The sequence below is a fragment of the Equus caballus genome, unplaced genomic scaffold (genome assembly GCF_041296265.1).
Source record: "Equus caballus isolate H_3958 breed thoroughbred unplaced genomic scaffold, TB-T2T haplotype2-0000448, whole genome shotgun sequence".
In the NCBI taxonomy this organism is placed as follows: domain Eukaryota; kingdom Metazoa; phylum Chordata; class Mammalia; order Perissodactyla; family Equidae; genus Equus; species Equus caballus.
The window spans coordinates 280,799-297,587 of record NW_027221892.1 but is presented as its reverse complement, the minus strand read 5'-3'; the positions used below and the strand labels follow the sequence as shown (position 1 = coordinate 297,587).

The window sequence follows — 16,789 nt, the reverse complement described above, 5'->3', positions numbered from 1 at the left end:
TCAAAGCTGGGGCGCTGGTTCCGATCCCAAGGAGCTGTGGGGAGGGCTGTGATGGAACTTTCTGTACAGCTCGGGAGATGACACGGGCAAGGAGGGTGAGCGGTCAACAGCCCCGAGGGGGCTTTGGGTGGGTCTGATGGAGGGAAGGGCCCCCCATCCTGGAACCTTGGAGACATGACCTCACTTCCTTGGCGACCGACCCCAACAGAGCTTAGAACTCTGGTCACCAGGCAGCCATTTTGTACACATAGCCCATTTGACCAGAGACACTCGACACAGGAGGATGTGTTCGTGTATCCCCTCTTTGCGAGGCTCTGGCGCACAGAGAGCCAACAATGACAGTCTTCTCCAGCGCTGTCGACATTGGCTGAGACCGCACCTCCAAGACCTCAGGCCATTCGGAAGAAGGAACCCTCAGGTAACACAAGGCAGCCCAGGGCGGGCCACTCCGGGTCAGGCCACAAGTGTGATCCCACCCTCCCATGCGGGCAGCCCCACACCCCTTGACCCTTATTGTGTGTGTGTGTTGGCGGGCATGGAGTGACGGAAGGCAGGGATGAGCGTGGAGCTACCCTGGACGGGAGCAGACGGTTAGGGCTTGGAAGCCTGGCGGTATGTCGTGTTCATATCCCGGGTGGTGGCTGGCAGGATGGAAGGTGAGTGCTGGGAGCCAAGCCGCCCTACCCGTAGGTGAATCCCAAGCCCGTGAGGTGTCATCTCATTCGCTCCCTGTCTGGAGGTCTATGCGGATGCCCCTCTGTCTGTGCTCGGTGTGCGGGAGAGTTTTCCCCCTGTGGGCAAGTGCAGGCAGGCCCCTGCTACCTGCCGCCGCGGCCACCGGACGCTGTCTTTGCAGAGCTCCACCCAGGAGATGGTCCAGGAGCTGGCGCATGGGTCCTACGGCTCCATCTCCCTGGACAGGGGGCAAGTGCAGCAGACCACCGACCTTGCCCGGGGCTGGACTGAGGGGAGAGTGAGTGACACCCGGGGCCCTGAGATCACCGGGGTGTGTCCACAATCCAGAGTCAAATCTGGAGCCCTCCCCTGGACCCGCCCAGGGCTTTCCCACTGGAGTGTCCCAAGGGCCCAGTCCCAAAGGAATCTGGACTTCCACGCCTCCTCACCAGCTACCTAGGAGGGTGGGAAGTCGCTCTTTCCTAACCCTAGGCGGAGTAGACAAAACACTGATGTTTGCGCTTCACACTCGGCCAGGGGCATCTTTGAAATCTGCCATTTTCTGAATCTGAAACCTCTGTAACGAGGGTCTCAAACCTCCCTTTCGTGTAAAAGAAAGAAAAACCAGCGTCCTTTCTTGTAGTCAGCCAGATCCTCACAGCGTCTGTCTGCCCGTGCACTGTCTCCCGACTGGGGAGGGCTGAGGTTCCCACCAGACATTTCCCTTCATGTCAGGAGCACATGAAGCCTCAGGTGGGGGAGCGGGGGAGTCCTGCAGCCCTGGCTTAGGGCGGTTCTCAGTTCCGACCCACAGGACCCTGAGCAGCCACTTGGCAGCCCGAAGCTTCCGTCCTCTCATCTCTAGAATGGGGATGTTTGTGTTGGATTCGCTGGTCAGTGCTCTTAATGCACGCTTTGGTGCGGGGCGGTCTGTCCTTGCCAAGCCAGCCAAGTGTCCTGAGGAACTCATCGTATAATCCTCCCCCCGCCCAAACTCAAATTGGACTTTTCAAGCCTGGAAACCGGTTGGCTGTGGGCAATCCTGTCCCTCCTCTGCACACATCCCTGAGGGGCTCACAGTTCCTGGGGGACCTCCAGACCTTGACTTCCTGGAGGTTCACGCTGGTGCTGGTGACTCTGTGTCCTTCCTCATCTCACCCAGCGCGGAGAGTCACTCGGGCAGCGGAATGAGGCCTGCAGGATGCGGGCCCTCCAGGCAGGCCTGCTGGAGAGGCTGCCGCCGTCCATAGGACCAGCCTTGGCGCCTCGAAACATGGCCAACGTCACCACCATCGTGTTTGACTGCGCGGCTGTCCTCACCTCCCACGGGGTCCTGGACCACCTACTTGCTACGTGAGTGCCCAGCCCCTCCTCAGCACAGTGGTGACTCTGCCCACTGCCAGCTGTGTGTCTTGGAAACGGCCCTCCATCTCTCTGAGCTTCGATTGCTCCTCTGCAAAGTGGAGTGGGAGAGGATAAACTTCATCGGGTTCTGGTGGGCACGAATGGGATGAGCCACGGCAGGTGCTTCCCTGGGGCCTGGCTCTACAGAAGGGGCTGAGAGACGTGCCGTGGTTGTTCCTGGTTATTCTTTCCCTCTCCCCGATGAAGAGCAGTCTGCTCCCCCATCGCTGGGATGGGGCCTTTCTGAGTTTGCAAAGGCACACGGAAAGCACTCTGGCAGGGAGTGTGGGATTCCATCCAGCTGGTCGTGGGGCGGGTCCTTGGAGTAGCCAAGGAGGGGTCTCCGGGGCCGCAGAGGGGCCCCAGGCCCACTCAGCTACCGGGGATGCTTCTGGTTGGAGTTCATTCGAGAACACTGTATATTAAGCACCTGTGACATGCGGGAGCTTTAGAGACACTTGGCACAACGCAGTGAATGAAGCAGACACAGCCCCTGGACCCCCGCAGCAGCCTGAGACTCAGATAGTCACACACCATATCATCCACAGATCCTGTCCCCCGCCTGTCCCAGGGGATGCCCTCCTATGCTCCTTTACGACTGGAGGCCTCTTCCCACGTTCTCATGCATGATGGACCCCAGCGCCAACTAAAGACCTGAGTGTTCTTTGAGTGCCAGACGAGGGCCTCCTGTCTCCACAGAACAGGGCTGGGGGAGAACAAGAGGACAGAGGACTGTGGCTGGGGCGGGCCCGGCACAACTCTGATCTCACTCATCTTTTGATTCCTCTGGGAGGGCTGAGGTCTGATGGCTTCTACTGCAAGGGGATAGGAGTGAAAGAGAGCTGTGGGTGGGGTCCCAGAGCCCCTGGGAACCAGAGGGGAGGCTGGCTTGAGCTGTTCCCTGGCGACCCATCCCCACCACAGTCCCGTCTCCCTCCGCTTCCCCTTCTCCATATCCACCCCTTCTGACCACCACCAGCAGGCCCAGAAGAGAAGGGGTGTTAGCGAGCCGCTCACACATCGGCCTCAGTCCTCAGTCCACTTGCACAAGGGCGTGGAGGGCTGGGCTGGACTGTGTCCAGCCTCTTTGCGAGAAGAGTGGCAGTGGGAAGAAGAGACTCACACAAACCCCGTGTTCCACCTGCTGGATGAGCAGGCCTGCCACTGCCAGGATGGCCACACAGGAGTCAGCGCCGGGGTGGGACTCCCCCCTGGTGGAAAGGGGCAGGCACAGGGCCCAGACCCAAAGCAGGGTGCCTTGGGAGGACAGTGTGGAAGCGACGGCCAGGCCTCTGGCTCTGTGGCCCAACTGCTTCCGCCCAGTACCGCGTCTTCTATGGTGGGAACCTGGCTGGACCCAATGCAGGATTTCTGGGAGCCCACGCCCTTTCCCTCTTTCAGGATGCGGCTGGCCTCTCTGCGTGTCATCTGGCCTGGGTCGCACCTGGGAGGCCCTGCCTACCTTCCCCAGGTCCAGCTGCAACATCTGGGGCCCAGGAGGGCAGAGCTGGAAGGTGAGGGCACAGCAGTCTGGGAAGACTGTCTGCGGTGGGGTTCACGGGCTGGGGTTCCCTTCAAGACAGCGGAGTCTCTCCTGTCTTGTAAAGTCGGGTACGTAGGTGAAACTTTCTCTTTCTCCCGCTGCAGCGCCAGTTCCAGAGCTCCTGCCGGCTCTAGAGCCAGAGCAAGGGCCAGCTCCGGGGCCAGAGGCAGCTCCAGCTGTAGTTCCACCGTCCGCGCCGGAGCTGGAGGCGGCCTCACCACCAGCAGCCTCACCTCCAGCAGCCTCACCTCCATCGGCCTCTCCAGGGCCGGAGCGAGCGCCATCAGCTTCAGCCCCAGTGCCAGCTTCTGAGCTGGAGCAAGATGCGCCATTGACTTTTGGACGATCTCTGCCTCCAGCTGCCGAAGTCACCGCAGAAGCGAGCGCCGAGCTGAGAGAGGAGAGGCCTAAGCTGCTGGACTTCCCTCCGAAGCTGGTGGCCGAGCAGCTGACCCGGATGGATGCGGTGAGCAGCGGGGCTCTTGGGCTAGGTGGGGCCCGCCTTGGTGGGCCATCAGCTGCCCCAGACCTCCTGTTCCCTCAGCCGCAATCCAACGATGTGGGTGCAAGTCACAGCTCCCCCACTCACCCACCGGGTGACCTGGGCCACCTTCTGGCCCCCAAGTCCTTGCTGTCCCCACATGGACAGTAGAGAGCACACCAAGGGCGGGCACCTGCTGGGCAGAGTGGCTGTGCGGATGGATGAGGTCGAACAGAGAGGAAGCGGGGCAGAGAATAGCCCTCTGGTGGGGGAGGGAAGCTCACTGGAGTGCTGCCAAGTCCTGGGTCACTCACCCATCGGCCCAGGAGGCCTCAACAGCCTCCGTACTTATTAGACACCTAGTGCGTCCTTACCGACATGGAAGACAGGCAAACAAAGCCCATGGTTGTTGCTGCCTCGGGGGAACGTGCAGCTGAAAGGGGAGTGGGACCAGGGGGTGATGAGAACGGGTGGAAGATGCCCCTTGAGATGGGCAGGTGTGAGCCGTGTTCTGGTGCTTGGGGGAAGCAAGACTGGGCTGCGAGCCAATGGGACTTCTCTTCCCCGCCCCTATTGGGTCCTCGGTCATCCTGCGCTGGGCGGCCTCAGCGGACACAGACAAAACCCAGAGACTCCCAGAAGCTTCAGGCCACCTCCTCAGGTTCCTGAGCTGCAGCTGACCAGTGCCTCCTGCCTGGGGCTGCGGGGGCCTGCAGACTCTGAGCTCGGGTGTGGCAGGGTCAGGTGACAGTCCCCATCCTCCCCAGGAGCTGTTCAAGAAGGTGGAGCCCCGCCACTGCCTGGGTTTTGTGTGGTGCCAGCGGCCCAATGGGAGCAAGGAGTACCTGGCTCCCACGGTTCGGGCCACTATCAACCAGTTTCTTCACGTGTCCGGCTGCGTCATCACGACGTGCCTTGGGGACCTCAGCATGACGGCCCAGGACAGGGCCAGAGTCGTCGAGCTGTGGATTCAGGTGGCCAAGGTCAGTAGCGGCAGGGCCCAGGGAGCCCCTCCCTGGAGTCAGGGGGACTGCCCCTTCTCCTCTCGCAGCTTTCAGCCTTGAAGTCGGTGGTCTGGGCCTCGGCAAAGTCCTAGGCCCCTTGCTGCCAAGGGCCTGCTGACCTTGAGTGCTGGTCCCAGTGGTGGGAAGCTCCCTTCCCGCCCTGGGTTGAGCTAAAATCTTCCTGCCCGCGAGCGTTACTCATCAGCTCCCAGGTGTGCCCTCCCTCGCTTCCCTGGGCATCTGCCTCATCCAGGACAGCAGAAGCCCACGAGGGGACACAAGCCAGAGGAAGCAGGGCTCCAGCCCGCCGTCGCAGCTCATTCCCTTCCCTTCCTCAGGAGTGCCGAGTCCTTGGAAATTATGCGTCCCTGCGTGCCATCGTGTCTGCTCTGCAGAGCCCCTCCATCAGCCGTCTGCAAAAGACATGGGGACGAGTTGCCAGGTGGGTAGGCCGTGCTCCATCCAAGCACCACCAGGGCGGACCAGACATCCCCCGTGCGACTGCCATGGACCCCTCATTCAGCTAGGACCATCTGGGAGGCAGCGGACCCTAGGGATGGGGACTGGCCTCCTTGCTCGGGTCTCTGAGACTCTCTGAGACCCTAGGCAGTGGCTCCCCCCTTGTCACATCCTGGATTGAGCCACACTGGAGATTTCCAAGGGTGTACTTCGCAGCAACGGAGCCCTCATCGGCAACCAACGCTGTTAGAAACAATGTGCTCAGTCGGAGTGGGAATGGAGGCCCCAGGTGACCGCAGGAGAGCCTCCACCCGAGTCCCACGGTGACCTCAGAGCTCCGAAGAACCCGGGGAAAACCCTCGTCCAGGCCCCAGGCCCTTTGAACCTTCCGGGTTCTCAGCCAAAGGCATTTCGCCTTCAACCGCCCCGGGTTTTCTTTCCTCCTTTCCTCTCCCCTCAGGAAGAGCTCTCGAAAGTTGAAGAGGTTCATCAAAGACCAGTGGGTGAGCAGGAGGCAGCTGGTGAAGGTAAGACGGAGGCTGCACATCTGGAAGGAGGGGGAGCGAGAGGGGAGGGGACCCGGCAGGATGAGCTTTGGTTCTCCTGTCACGTGAAGTTGGTCAGGAAAAGATGGACAGGAAGAGGGATGTGCTAGCTCCATGGGCAGGTGGGGGCAGTTTGGGACAGGAGGCCAGGGGCATGGGATAGAATGGTGCGGGCTGGACTGTTCCAGGAGGCTGAGGACCTGGCAGAAGGTGCCGGTGTCTGGCTTCCATGCTGCTCCATCAGCTGCCCTGCATCTTCCTCCTGGCCACTGGCTGGAGCGAGTGGGCGGGCTTCCTTTCTTCCGAAGTCAGCCCAGTCTGTGCTCAGGAAGCCAGGGCCCCACTGCTCCTTCTGTCTTCACTGTGCCTCTCAAGAAGGGCACCCTGCCTGCCTGAGGGATGGGCACTGCCGGATCCCACGGGCCAGGGGCACTCAGGGGCTTCCCAGCCTTGGGACGGACACTGGACCTGGGACAGATCTGTGTCCCCTCGGTGACTCCCCACTCTGGCCCCTAAAGTGGGCGCTGCAGACAGTCCCAGTGGGATGCTCACCCAGGTCCTTGTTGGCGATGACATGTGCCCCGGAGGGCAAGGGCAAGTGCCCAGGGAACTGATGGCTTCTTCAGGGATCCTTCCCGCCCAGACGTCAGAAGTTTCCTCGTAAAACAGAAAGGAAATGCCACCCCGCAGTGCCCTGGTCGCCCCCTCCCCTGCTAGTCAGACGTGGCATTCGGGGTCCCCATCCTGAGCGGATGAAGAAAGAATTCTGTGCAGGGGAACTCCCTGAGGGGATCCTAGGGAGCTGAGGGCTTTAGCAAGGCCTTGGCCTCGGCCTGGGATCAGAGACTCCTGGGCGTTGGGGCTGGCAGAAGCCACTTGACCAGGCCTCCTGAGACACCTCATCTCCCTCCATCCGTGGCTCGGCCCAGCTGGGGGCCCGAACACAGCCTGAGAGTCCCGAGGACAGCACTGTGGTCAGCGGCTGGGCAGAGGGTGGTGTGAAGGCAGAGGAGACAGGGCCTGTGGCTGGGAGGGGGAGCAGCCTCTCCTCTGGGGCCCCCTGAGCAAGTCCCTGCCCCTGTGTGGGCCTTGGTCTCCTCATCTGGGAGCCAGAGGGAGATGAGCCGTGGTGCAGGCCTCACAGTGGGTGCCGAGGCTCAAGGGTGGGGAGGAATGTGGGGAGCTTGGACCTGGCTCCAAAGGCAGGCTTGAGCGGAGAGCAGTGATGACGGTCAGATGACGCTTGGGCCTCAGGAGACTGTGGGAGGCAGACAGAGTTCGTCAAACCTTCCAGACGAGGTAACAGGTTCAGGGAGGCCTGGGCGGGCCCAAGGTCACACAGGAGTGAGTGTTGGAGCTGGGATGGCTCTGGAATCAGAGCACCCTGGAGGCGGGAGCCGCAGGGGCACCAGGTGACTGGGGCCACATGTCCAGGGTCCCCGATCTGGGAGGGGTCTGGGAGGACACTTGGAGGGGAGCGTCGGCTCACTGGCCCTGTCAACACCCTGGCAGGAGGCGACCTCTATGTTGACCAGCCTGGAGACGGGCCCCACAGGTGCCCAGAAGGTAAGGGTGCCTGTGGAGGAGGGGCCCAGGAGTCGCAGGAGAGGGGACTCCCCTTCCTAGCCGGAGGTCTCTACCAGCAGAGAGGGAGCCTTTCTCCTCCAGCCCTGCTCCTGGTGCCACAGACCTGAAATGCCTGCATTGGAAGTGACCAGGAGGAGGCCTGGAACGGATGGGCGCACAACGGATTTGGGACAGGGAGGGGCGGGGACCACGTACCCTGGGTTTTGCCAGAGCCGGCTGCTGGGAGGTGCCTGGAGGAGTTTGGGGTTCCTGGAGGAGAGAAGAGGAGGAAATTGGGGGGAGGCCGCCTAGGTGGGTAGCTTGGGCTGGGCAGGAGGCTGGGGTGAGGAGTGGAGGAGAGGTCTTTGACGGCTCCTGAGAGCGGGATCTCATCACCGTCTCCACCCCGCTGGCACAGGGGCTCATCCCCTTCCTTGGCACATTCCTCAATTACCTACTGCTGCTGGACACCAACATGGAGGATTACCTGGAGGTGAGTGAGCCTGGAGGTGGGGCTGGGGATCAGGATTCGGAGATTTGGGAGGAGAGACTTGCACTGAGGCCTGAGCTCACAACCCTTGGCAGAGTCCTCTCGTGAGGGCCTCACAGCCACCCCGGGAGCTGGGTGTCATGGCCATCTTAGTGATGAGTGAATATAGGATCCAGGTGAGCCGCCAGTCCAGGCTGCCTGACTGCGGAGCTGCTGGAGGGTGTGTCTGAGCTGGACTCAGCCTCTCCCTCAGGCCCCGCCCCTGCAGGGAGTGAAGCCAGGCCCCTCCAAGGCAGGAAGCACACGAGTGGCTGAGCATCCCTTCCTGCCTGAGGCCTCAGTCTGTCTGTCTGTCAGAGAGGGCTGTCTTAGAATGTCCCTGAGCCATAGCCCCGTGGCCTCCTTGCTCTGGAGCTCAGAGTCTTGCCCGGGACCCATTCCCGTTTCTGGTAGCGCCTGCTCCCTGGTCGACCCTGCTGGTAGTGCAACCTGAGAAAGGGTGGAGACGGGGGCTAGCTATGGGCTAAGGGGGCTGTTGCTCATGGGCTTTGGCTCTCTGCCTTCCAGGGAAATGAGATCAATTTTGAGAAAAGGAGTGAGGTGAGCAGCTGTGGCCTCCCCGTGCGGAGGGTGGGGCTGTGGCAATCAGAGACTCCTCCGGGGAAGACCTTCTCTGGCCCGATGCCTTGGGCCTTGCTTTTCTTGGGAGAGTTCGGCACCCAGAGCTGGGAAAGCCGTCCCATTGGTGCGTGGGGGAAGGGGCTGGCACCAAGGACACCTTCCTGCAGGAGGAGCTATTTCAAGCCAACTGTGAGAACGAGCAAGTCCTGCACGGAATTGGAGGGAAGGAGGGTTCCCATGTGGGCCAAGACCCCAGACCAGCTCCTTGACCCTCTTCTCACCTGTCTGAGTCCCCAGCACGGTCCCCCACCCAGGCCCCGTCTGCATCATGTCCTTTCTCCCAGGAATTCAAAGTCACCGAGCAGATCTTCCTGCTCCAGGAGGCAGTCCATCTTTACCACATTGAGGCTGAGGAGCGATTTGGGGCCTGGTTCGAGGCCATGGAGCCCCTCAGCGAGGATGAGAGGTGAGGCGGGGCAGGAGTTGGTGAGGGCAAGGCGGACTCTCTCTGATGGCCAGCTCCAGGGAGCCCGTGCCCGTGGCTTCCGGGTCAGTCCCGGGGCTTGTCGCATGGTCACCCGTGGGGCCCTGGGACTCCAACTGCTGGCCGTCTCTGGGAGGGTCACCTGAGGTGTGGCTCCCGGTAGCTGAAAAGTCCCCTCTGTCCTTTAGCTACAGCCTGTCCTGCCACCTGGAGCCCCCACAGGAGAGGGCCGGCAAGATGCGCCGGTTTTTCCTGCCCAAGAAGAACCGCGCGTCTCTCAGCTCAGGGCTCGGTGAGTGTCCAGACAGGCAGGGACTGAAGCCAGGGGCTCCGGAAAGCTTCGGGCTAAGCACGGGCCTAGGGAGATGGACAGCCGGCACGGGGATCCCAGCTCCACTGCTGACCAGGCCTGTGAGGGACAATTCCCTTGACCTTTGTGGGACTCAGCTTCCTCTTCTGTGAAATGGGTGAAGCGAAATGCCAGCTCCCATGTCAGGGACAATGGGGTAGTGTTGACTGAACACTCAGGACAAGGTTTGGAGCAGAATGCAGTGGGGCTGAGGTGTTGGGCTGGGATACTGGTGTGACCCCCCCAATCATCAGTGTCTTCTCTTCAGTCACCAGACCCCTGACGCAGAACCCAGCAACAGTGGCAGATCCCGGTCCTTCCAACAGCTCGAGTGCAGCCTGCTCTTCAGCGGCGGGGACGCGGCTGGGAAACACGCGGGGCCCCAGGCCGGCTCCTCCCATGCTGATGGGGAGAAGAACATTCTAAGCCTTTTCCTGGGAGCCCTGGAGCCCAAGAGGGAGGGGACGACCCCACCCCACAGGCCTGGCAGCTCCACCCCAGCGCCTGTTTACCACTTGGGAAGGGGCCGTATTTCTTTCGTGTTAATAGTTAGTACTAGTTTTGAATTTGATGTTAAAATCCTGTTTCTGTTCCAGCCTGCGAGTCACGGTCTGGTTCTTTCCCCTCCTGTGCTCGTGTCAAGGAGACACAGACTCTCGCGTTCCTCCTGGAATGAAGAAATCTTGCAGGGTCTCGGCTTATTGTATGTGAGAGAAGGGAGAAGGGCCAGGCCCCTCCCTGGATACTGAGGGACACCTCCGCGCCCCCCCTTACTCAGAGGACGGCTTCATTTCAGTGTGGTTCACGTGGGCCAGGAGCAGAGACAGCACCCAGAGCTCCTGGCATTTAGAGGGTGGAGGTACTTTCACAGGCAGAGCAACAACCACTGGAATGCGGGTGTCTTTAAAATGGCACGGGCCAGCACCACGACCTGCCCCAGGACAGTGGCTGCTTTTCCACCCCTTTGGAGGAGAGGCCACGTTTTCGGCTTCTCTTGTGGAGGTTCCTCTTCACCAGATGTTAGGAACTTGTCGTTTTCTAATGAGGCTCTGGACAGCAGCAGCTCTAAGTGCAGAGAACGATGTAAAAGCTCAAAACGTGCATGTGGAGGGTCAAGGCCGGAGAAGGTCATGTGCAGATGGACTAAGGGCAGGCAGGACCCTCCCTCCCCCGGCCCCTCTGGGGGCTCCATGTTCACCCTTCACCTGGATTGGAATCCTCTGGGATCCTGGTCCACGGCTCTGAATTCCTTTCCCTGCAAGTTTGGTATCCAGGGGGACAGATCTGTGATGCAGCTTTGAAGGCTACATCTGGGCATCCTTCCCGACGCATCACTGCTCCTTGTCCACCAGGATTTCCTGCCTCCGTGCACTTCCTTCTGCAATTCTTGGAAGGGCAGAAATTCCCTCGAATGCCTCGGCCTCTCTGTCCCGTACCTCGTGGCCACTCCTCCCTGGCAGGGTCTGACGGATCACGGGTGGAGTCTGCTTTGCAAACATTAGATACCCTAATCCTGGCCAAAGAATGACCTATACTCTCCCTCGCTGCCCAGGGTGACATCTGGGCCCCTGTGGTTCTGAGGTGTGTGGTCTCAGGCAATCACCTGTTCACACACTCAGGCATGTTGTTTCTGACTCATCCTAACGGGGCAGGAGGACCTGAGCCTATAAACCATGCAGCCCCTCGGAGGGCTGTGTTCTCTTGCCCAGCCTTATGCTCCGTTTATGGTGTGGGTGTGAACCTTTCCCGTTGGAAGCTTTCAGAGATGAGTCGTGAGAGGAGGGTGGTTGAGGGGTCCAGCAGGGAACGCAAGCAAACGGATGACGGGTAAACACAGCCTGACAAAATTAAAACACTTAAATGGTTCCAGTCTGGTGGTGAGCAGACACTGCTCCGAGCTCACTCCAAGAACCCACCCGGTGACCAGGAGCTAGAGGGTTACCACCTGGCATTTTGAACGCCCCCCCCCCCCCCACCCCGGGAAAGACCCTGTAAGACTAGGACCACAGGAAGTGCTTGGCCCTTCTGAGTTCTCCCCTCCTTTCTGATGGCTGCAAGTGTCACCCAGACACACAGCAGCGTGAACCCTGCCAGGGAGGCCTCCTCAGTACGGCCAGCAGCTGAGGAGAAATGCTGGTTCCCAGCAGCCCAGGCCCTTCTTGGTATGGCACAGCCATCCAGGAAGGTGACTTTCTAAATGGAAGCCGGAGCCGGCTGTACCTTCCCGCCACAGAGAAAGAGAAGTGCCAAGTCCCAAGGCTAGTCCAGGCCCAGGAGGAAGACACCGTGTCCAAGGGGTTTCCCTCACAGGGCCGTGAGGCTCCTGAGAGCCGACCCTTTGGTTGCAGCGCTTTGTTTGTCATGAGCCTACCAGACGGCAGAGGACAATAACTCGCTGCCTCTTTGGGCTTCCAATGGCCAAAAATGAACTGATCGCCAGCAAAAAGAGGCCCACATGTGCAGCACCTGTATCTCATCAGTCTTTATGTTACTTTGATATAAATTTTAGAGAGAGAGCTATATATATATGTTCACTCACACACAAATATATCATGCACTCTAACTTATTCCAAACAGAATCAAGAAATAATACTCATACTCCTCAAATGCACGGTTTTGCAGCTGGTTCCCTCTCGGTAGCTGGTATTTATAAGCACCTTCTTCCAGGACCCATTTCATCTTCCCTTCGCCCTCCACAAACCCCGCGGCTGGTCATGGTGCTCTGCCTGGTTAGGGGACCATAACCTGCCTTCCTGAAGGGTCTGGGTCATGGCAGTCCTACCTGGATTGGATTCTGCTCATTCCCTGGGGACTTCAAGCCCAGGACGTGCTAGCCCACAAAACGCGGTCAGGAATCTCCTGAAGTCCACACGTGGGCTTCCTCCTCTCCAGGCTGAGGAGCAGAGGGAAGCCCGAGTCCCAGAGGAACACGAGGGCTCCAGACAGTGTCTGCTTTGCATGTCAAGATGGAGAAAACTCAGGGGAAACTCTGAGGGTGAAGCAAGGCAGTCCGTTGTCATCATTCTCTGCACTGAATCCACCCAGACGGTTCCAGCAGAGGCTCCACAACAAGCAGCCCCAAGCACCCAGGCGGGAGGCCGGCTGCGCTGTCCTGCCTGGGCTTGCCCAGTACATGCATGGTCTACATATTTTGCAAATGACCACAGCTGAAGATGCCCAAGGGCTAAGATTCACCCTGAGCTAACATCCATTGCCAATCTTCCTCGGTTTTTTTTTTTTTTTCCCTTGAGGAAGACTAGCCTTGGGCTAAGATCTGTGCCCATCTTCCTCTATTTAACACGTGGGATGTCTGCCACAGCATGGCCCGATAAGCGGTGTGAATGTCCACAACCGTGACCCGAACGTGCCAATGCCGGGCCTCCAAAGTGGAGTGGGCCAGTTTAAGCCCTGCGCCACCCTAGGTTATTTTAACACATCACTCTCAGAAACTGATAAATCTGTCACGTGAAGGTAAGCAATTCTAAAGAGGATTTCCATAATACTGCAAGCTCCATCCCTCCAATAGACAATCAAGTCCTAACAAGCAGCGGTTTATTGTCACGTTGCTGATGCCGGAAAAGGTCTCTGTTGACAGCACGATCCCTCAAAGGCCTTGTCCATTTCTGTGAATCCAATTTCCAGCACATAGAGATCTAAAGATTGAGGCAAATGTGGTCTTTCCTCCTTGCAACTCTGAATTAACATGCAATAAAGAGCAGAAAAATGGAGACCTGGAAGCAGACCTCTTATTTGAGAACAGAGATATACCAGCGCTTTTGAAATGATCTTTGGAGTCTACCGGAGTATTGCACAGAAGGAATGATCCATTCCGACTAGGTAGGTTTTACTGTGTCGCTGTGAGGGCGACAACGGAATCATCCCGCGAATCGGTAACTCTCTGTGACTTTCAAGCGCAGATAAATAATATACTTCGGAAAGGAAAATGCGAGAGCACCGTGAAACGGAAAGCCCTCCTTGCTCTACTCAGCTGAAATCCAGTCTCTCCTCCACAAGAAATCCCTGTCTATGCTTCCTACGTCCCACAGAGGAGTTTAATAAAAGAAAAGGATTGGTATGTCTTGAAGTTGCAAGAGCTCAAGCAAGAAAACGTGGGACCCTTCAAGGAGACGTCAGTGAAGTGCCGGGCTCCATCTCAGGGGCACCAGCGTCTCCTCTCTTTCCTGGTGCTGTCAGCACATCCTTCTTGGGCGCTCACTTTCTCTGCCTGGCTGCTGAGCCTGTCCACAATCGCTCTCTCCCGCCCTCTTCCCCGTCCCCTCCTGTTTGCTCAGATCTTCCACAGTCACCAGCAATTGTTGGCCGTGGAGCTATGGGATGCCCAGACCAGTTCCCAGAATCATCTCTGCCAAATCTGAGGAAGGGCAGGGGTGTGTATGGGACTGGACGGGGCACCCCATGCGAGCGCACCCCGCAGGAATTCACCTCTGCTGCAAGGTGCAATTTTGCAAGGCTACGGCAAGTTCCAAAGGGCTTGCCACTTCTCTCCTGCCAGCAGACCTGTTGGGGCTGGTGCCACGTGCTCTCCCAGTGACCCCTCACTGCTGGGTGGGATGGCATTCTAGTAACTGGCCTTCTGAATATGTAACTGCGCATCCTCAAAGAGATGGGAATTCTTAATCCGGGCTTTGGTTTGGGTTGATTCCCACGATCACGCAGCTTCCTCTGCGAAGACTTGACCATCATCACTTCTTTTCCTCTCGTCCTGTAAAAGTAATCATGAAACTGGACCCAAATGAGAAATGAAGCATGGCTTCTTAGGACAATTATCTCAGTTTCCCTGTACTTCCACCCTTCCTCTCTCCCTCTGGAGCTCTTCTGACCTGTGTCCCAGGACATCGTCAAGCAGATTTGGGTCAAGGACAGAAAGCTCAAGGTCAAAACTCAGGACTGCTCCAGATCAGTTTTCCTCCCCCGTCTCGTAACACCCCCTCCTTGTTTCAGTGTGATTTTATTCTCTTTTATTGCTCTTGCCATTCTCATCTGTGCAAGTCCTGGCACTCTCTCTGAGGACACGTGATCCCCCAGCTTACTATAGATCCCAATTCCCAACCTTTCTGTGTTTTCTGACTATTCCTTTGGTTAACCCATTGGCCAGTTGTTGCTCTTAGCCTCTTTAGGGTCTAAATCAATTGTGACATTATCAACTACCCCACTCTTAGCGACTCACTCCCAGGTCCTGACATTTACATAACCCAAACGATCATGTTCACAACTAAATAAGTTAGAGTCCAGCCCCATGGCTGAGTGGTTAAAGTTGCGTGTGTTCTGCTTCAGGGGCCTGAGGTTTGCGGGTTCAGATCCCAGGTGCAGACCTACTCCACTCATCGGCCACGCTGTGGAGGCATCCCACGGACAAAGGAGAGGAAGACTGGCACAGATGTTAGCTCAGGGTAATCTTCCTCCTAAATAAAGAAATAAACCCTTCAGAAAATGTATTCATCCACCACAAATTCCTGATTTCCAATATGTCTTCAAACATTCGTACAGAAGATACCTGTTCCTTCAGATCGGAAGTGATGCCAGATCACCATGTCCTCACTTTAATTTCCTCGTGGACCTGTCAGTCCTACATTCCACGGACTGTGATCTCAATAATTTCCTTGAAATAATCAAAAATTCCTTACCACTCGTCTTATTTGTGTTGTAAAACTGGAAACCCGGGAGATCCTGATTATCTGCTTTGCCATTCTACTGCTAGTCTTATGATAACTGCTGAAGAAAAAGCACACAACACGATATTTTGTCATCACCATAAAGACAAAATCATCTGCATCAACTGGGAAGCATCCATAATGCCTGGACATTTTTTTTTCTTTTTTCATCTCTCGGGTCAATAGCAAAAACACCAAGGCACTCAGTTAACAAATGGGCAAAGGAGTAGAATAGCCATTTTTCCAAAGAAGACACACAAATGGCCAACAGCCACATGAAAAGGTGCTCAGCATCACTAATCTTTAGGGAAATGCAAATCAAAACCACAAGGAGATATCACTTGACACCGGTTAGGGCGGCTATTATCAAAAAAAGTAGAGGTGACAAATGTTGGTGAGGTTGTGGAGGAAAAGGAAGCCTTGCAACTGTTGATGGGAACGTAAACTAATACTGTAATGATGGAAAATAGTCTGGAGGTTCCTCTAAAAATTAAACCTAGCGTATAATGTAGCAATCTCACGGTATTGTGTTTTGTACTTCAAATTTCTAACAGAGTATATATTCTGTTAAGTGTTCTTAAAGCAAAATAATGATAATAGTAAAGGGGGTGGGAGAAAACTTTGGTAGATGATGGATATGTTTATGGCCTCGATGGTGGTGATGGTCTCATGGGTGGACACTTATGTTCAAATTCATCAAGCTGCATACGGAAAAGTATGACATCATTACCGATTCTTCTGCACCTTAAAACACAACATGTCCTCATCCAGAAAATGAATATTGACTACGTCTGGGGACAGACGTTAGTTAGACTTATCGTGGTGATTATTTCACGATACATGCAAATCATTATATTGTACAAATGAAACTAATATAAAGTATATGTCAATTATACCTCAATTAACAAGCGCACACATCATACAAGACTATTTGAACATTGTAAACGAGTTCAGTGAATCCCTGAAACTATGCCATCCCCAAATGTCACAGGAAGCAAGGAGGATGAAGTAAGATGGAAAGTTGTTGTGCAAAGCTGCATGCAAATTAAAATCCTTTAAGTTGCGTTCAGCTGCTGTCACTGCAAACCAAGACAAGCATGGACAGTCCTTGGTGAGTCAGCTTCCGGTCAGCTCTTCCCCAAGGCCCGGCAGTCATGCGCCCCTCCCCTAGTGGGTCACTCTGCTCTGTCCTCCAAAGTGGCCAGCAGGAAACCCTGGTAAGATTCTGGAGGACAGCCGCTTTCTATCCTAGATACTCACGTTTTAACAGACACTCGAGATGAAATGTCAAGACTTAAAAGCATAAGTGTCTATTTGTGTAGTGTAGGGTATAAGGGAAACCATAGGAGGTCTTTTCAGCATCTCTCAACTCATAATGCAAACATAGCCCTGTCTTCAGAAGGACCGTCCTTGGTCTTTGGTGCAGAGTAGGGCATGTCGCAGGTGGCACGAAGGACAGGTTGTAGCAGCACTATCCTCACTCCAACAGAACTATC

The 16,789-nt window shown here is 56.7% G+C and overlaps 1 protein-coding gene across 1 annotated transcript; it reads left to right on the top strand.

Moving 5' to 3' along the window:
* Nucleotides 1-219: 219 nt before the first annotated feature.
* Nucleotides 220-10,216, top strand: LOC138922062 (ral guanine nucleotide dissociation stimulator-like). The gene is made up of 14 exons (XM_070258900.1): nucleotides 220-418; nucleotides 857-973; nucleotides 1,838-2,028; nucleotides 3,481-3,593; nucleotides 3,727-4,088; nucleotides 4,871-5,086; nucleotides 5,446-5,549; nucleotides 6,027-6,093; nucleotides 7,624-7,677; nucleotides 8,096-8,170; nucleotides 8,735-8,767; nucleotides 9,133-9,254; nucleotides 9,461-9,564; nucleotides 9,890-10,216. The coding sequence occupies exons 1-14, from the start codon at nucleotides 284-286 to the stop codon at nucleotides 10,045-10,047; spliced, it is 1,851 nt and encodes a 616-aa protein (XP_070115001.1). The 5' UTR covers nucleotides 220-283; the 3' UTR covers nucleotides 10,048-10,216.
* Nucleotides 10,217-16,789: the final 6,573 nt, after the last annotated feature.

Bases quoted from the DNA above. Each gene is read 5' to 3' on its own strand.
- LOC138922062 (XM_070258900.1), top strand. From the start codon at position 284: ATGTGTTCGTGTATCCCCTCTTTGCGAGGCTCTGGCGCACAGAGAGCC. The intron at 4,089-4,870 runs GTGAGCAGCGGG...CATCCTCCCCAG, and splicing joins AGCTGACCCGGATGGATGCG to GAGCTGTTCAAGAAGGTGGA. The intron at 5,550-6,026 runs GTGGGTAGGCCG...CTCTCCCCTCAG, and splicing joins ACATGGGGACGAGTTGCCAG to GAAGAGCTCTCGAAAGTTGA.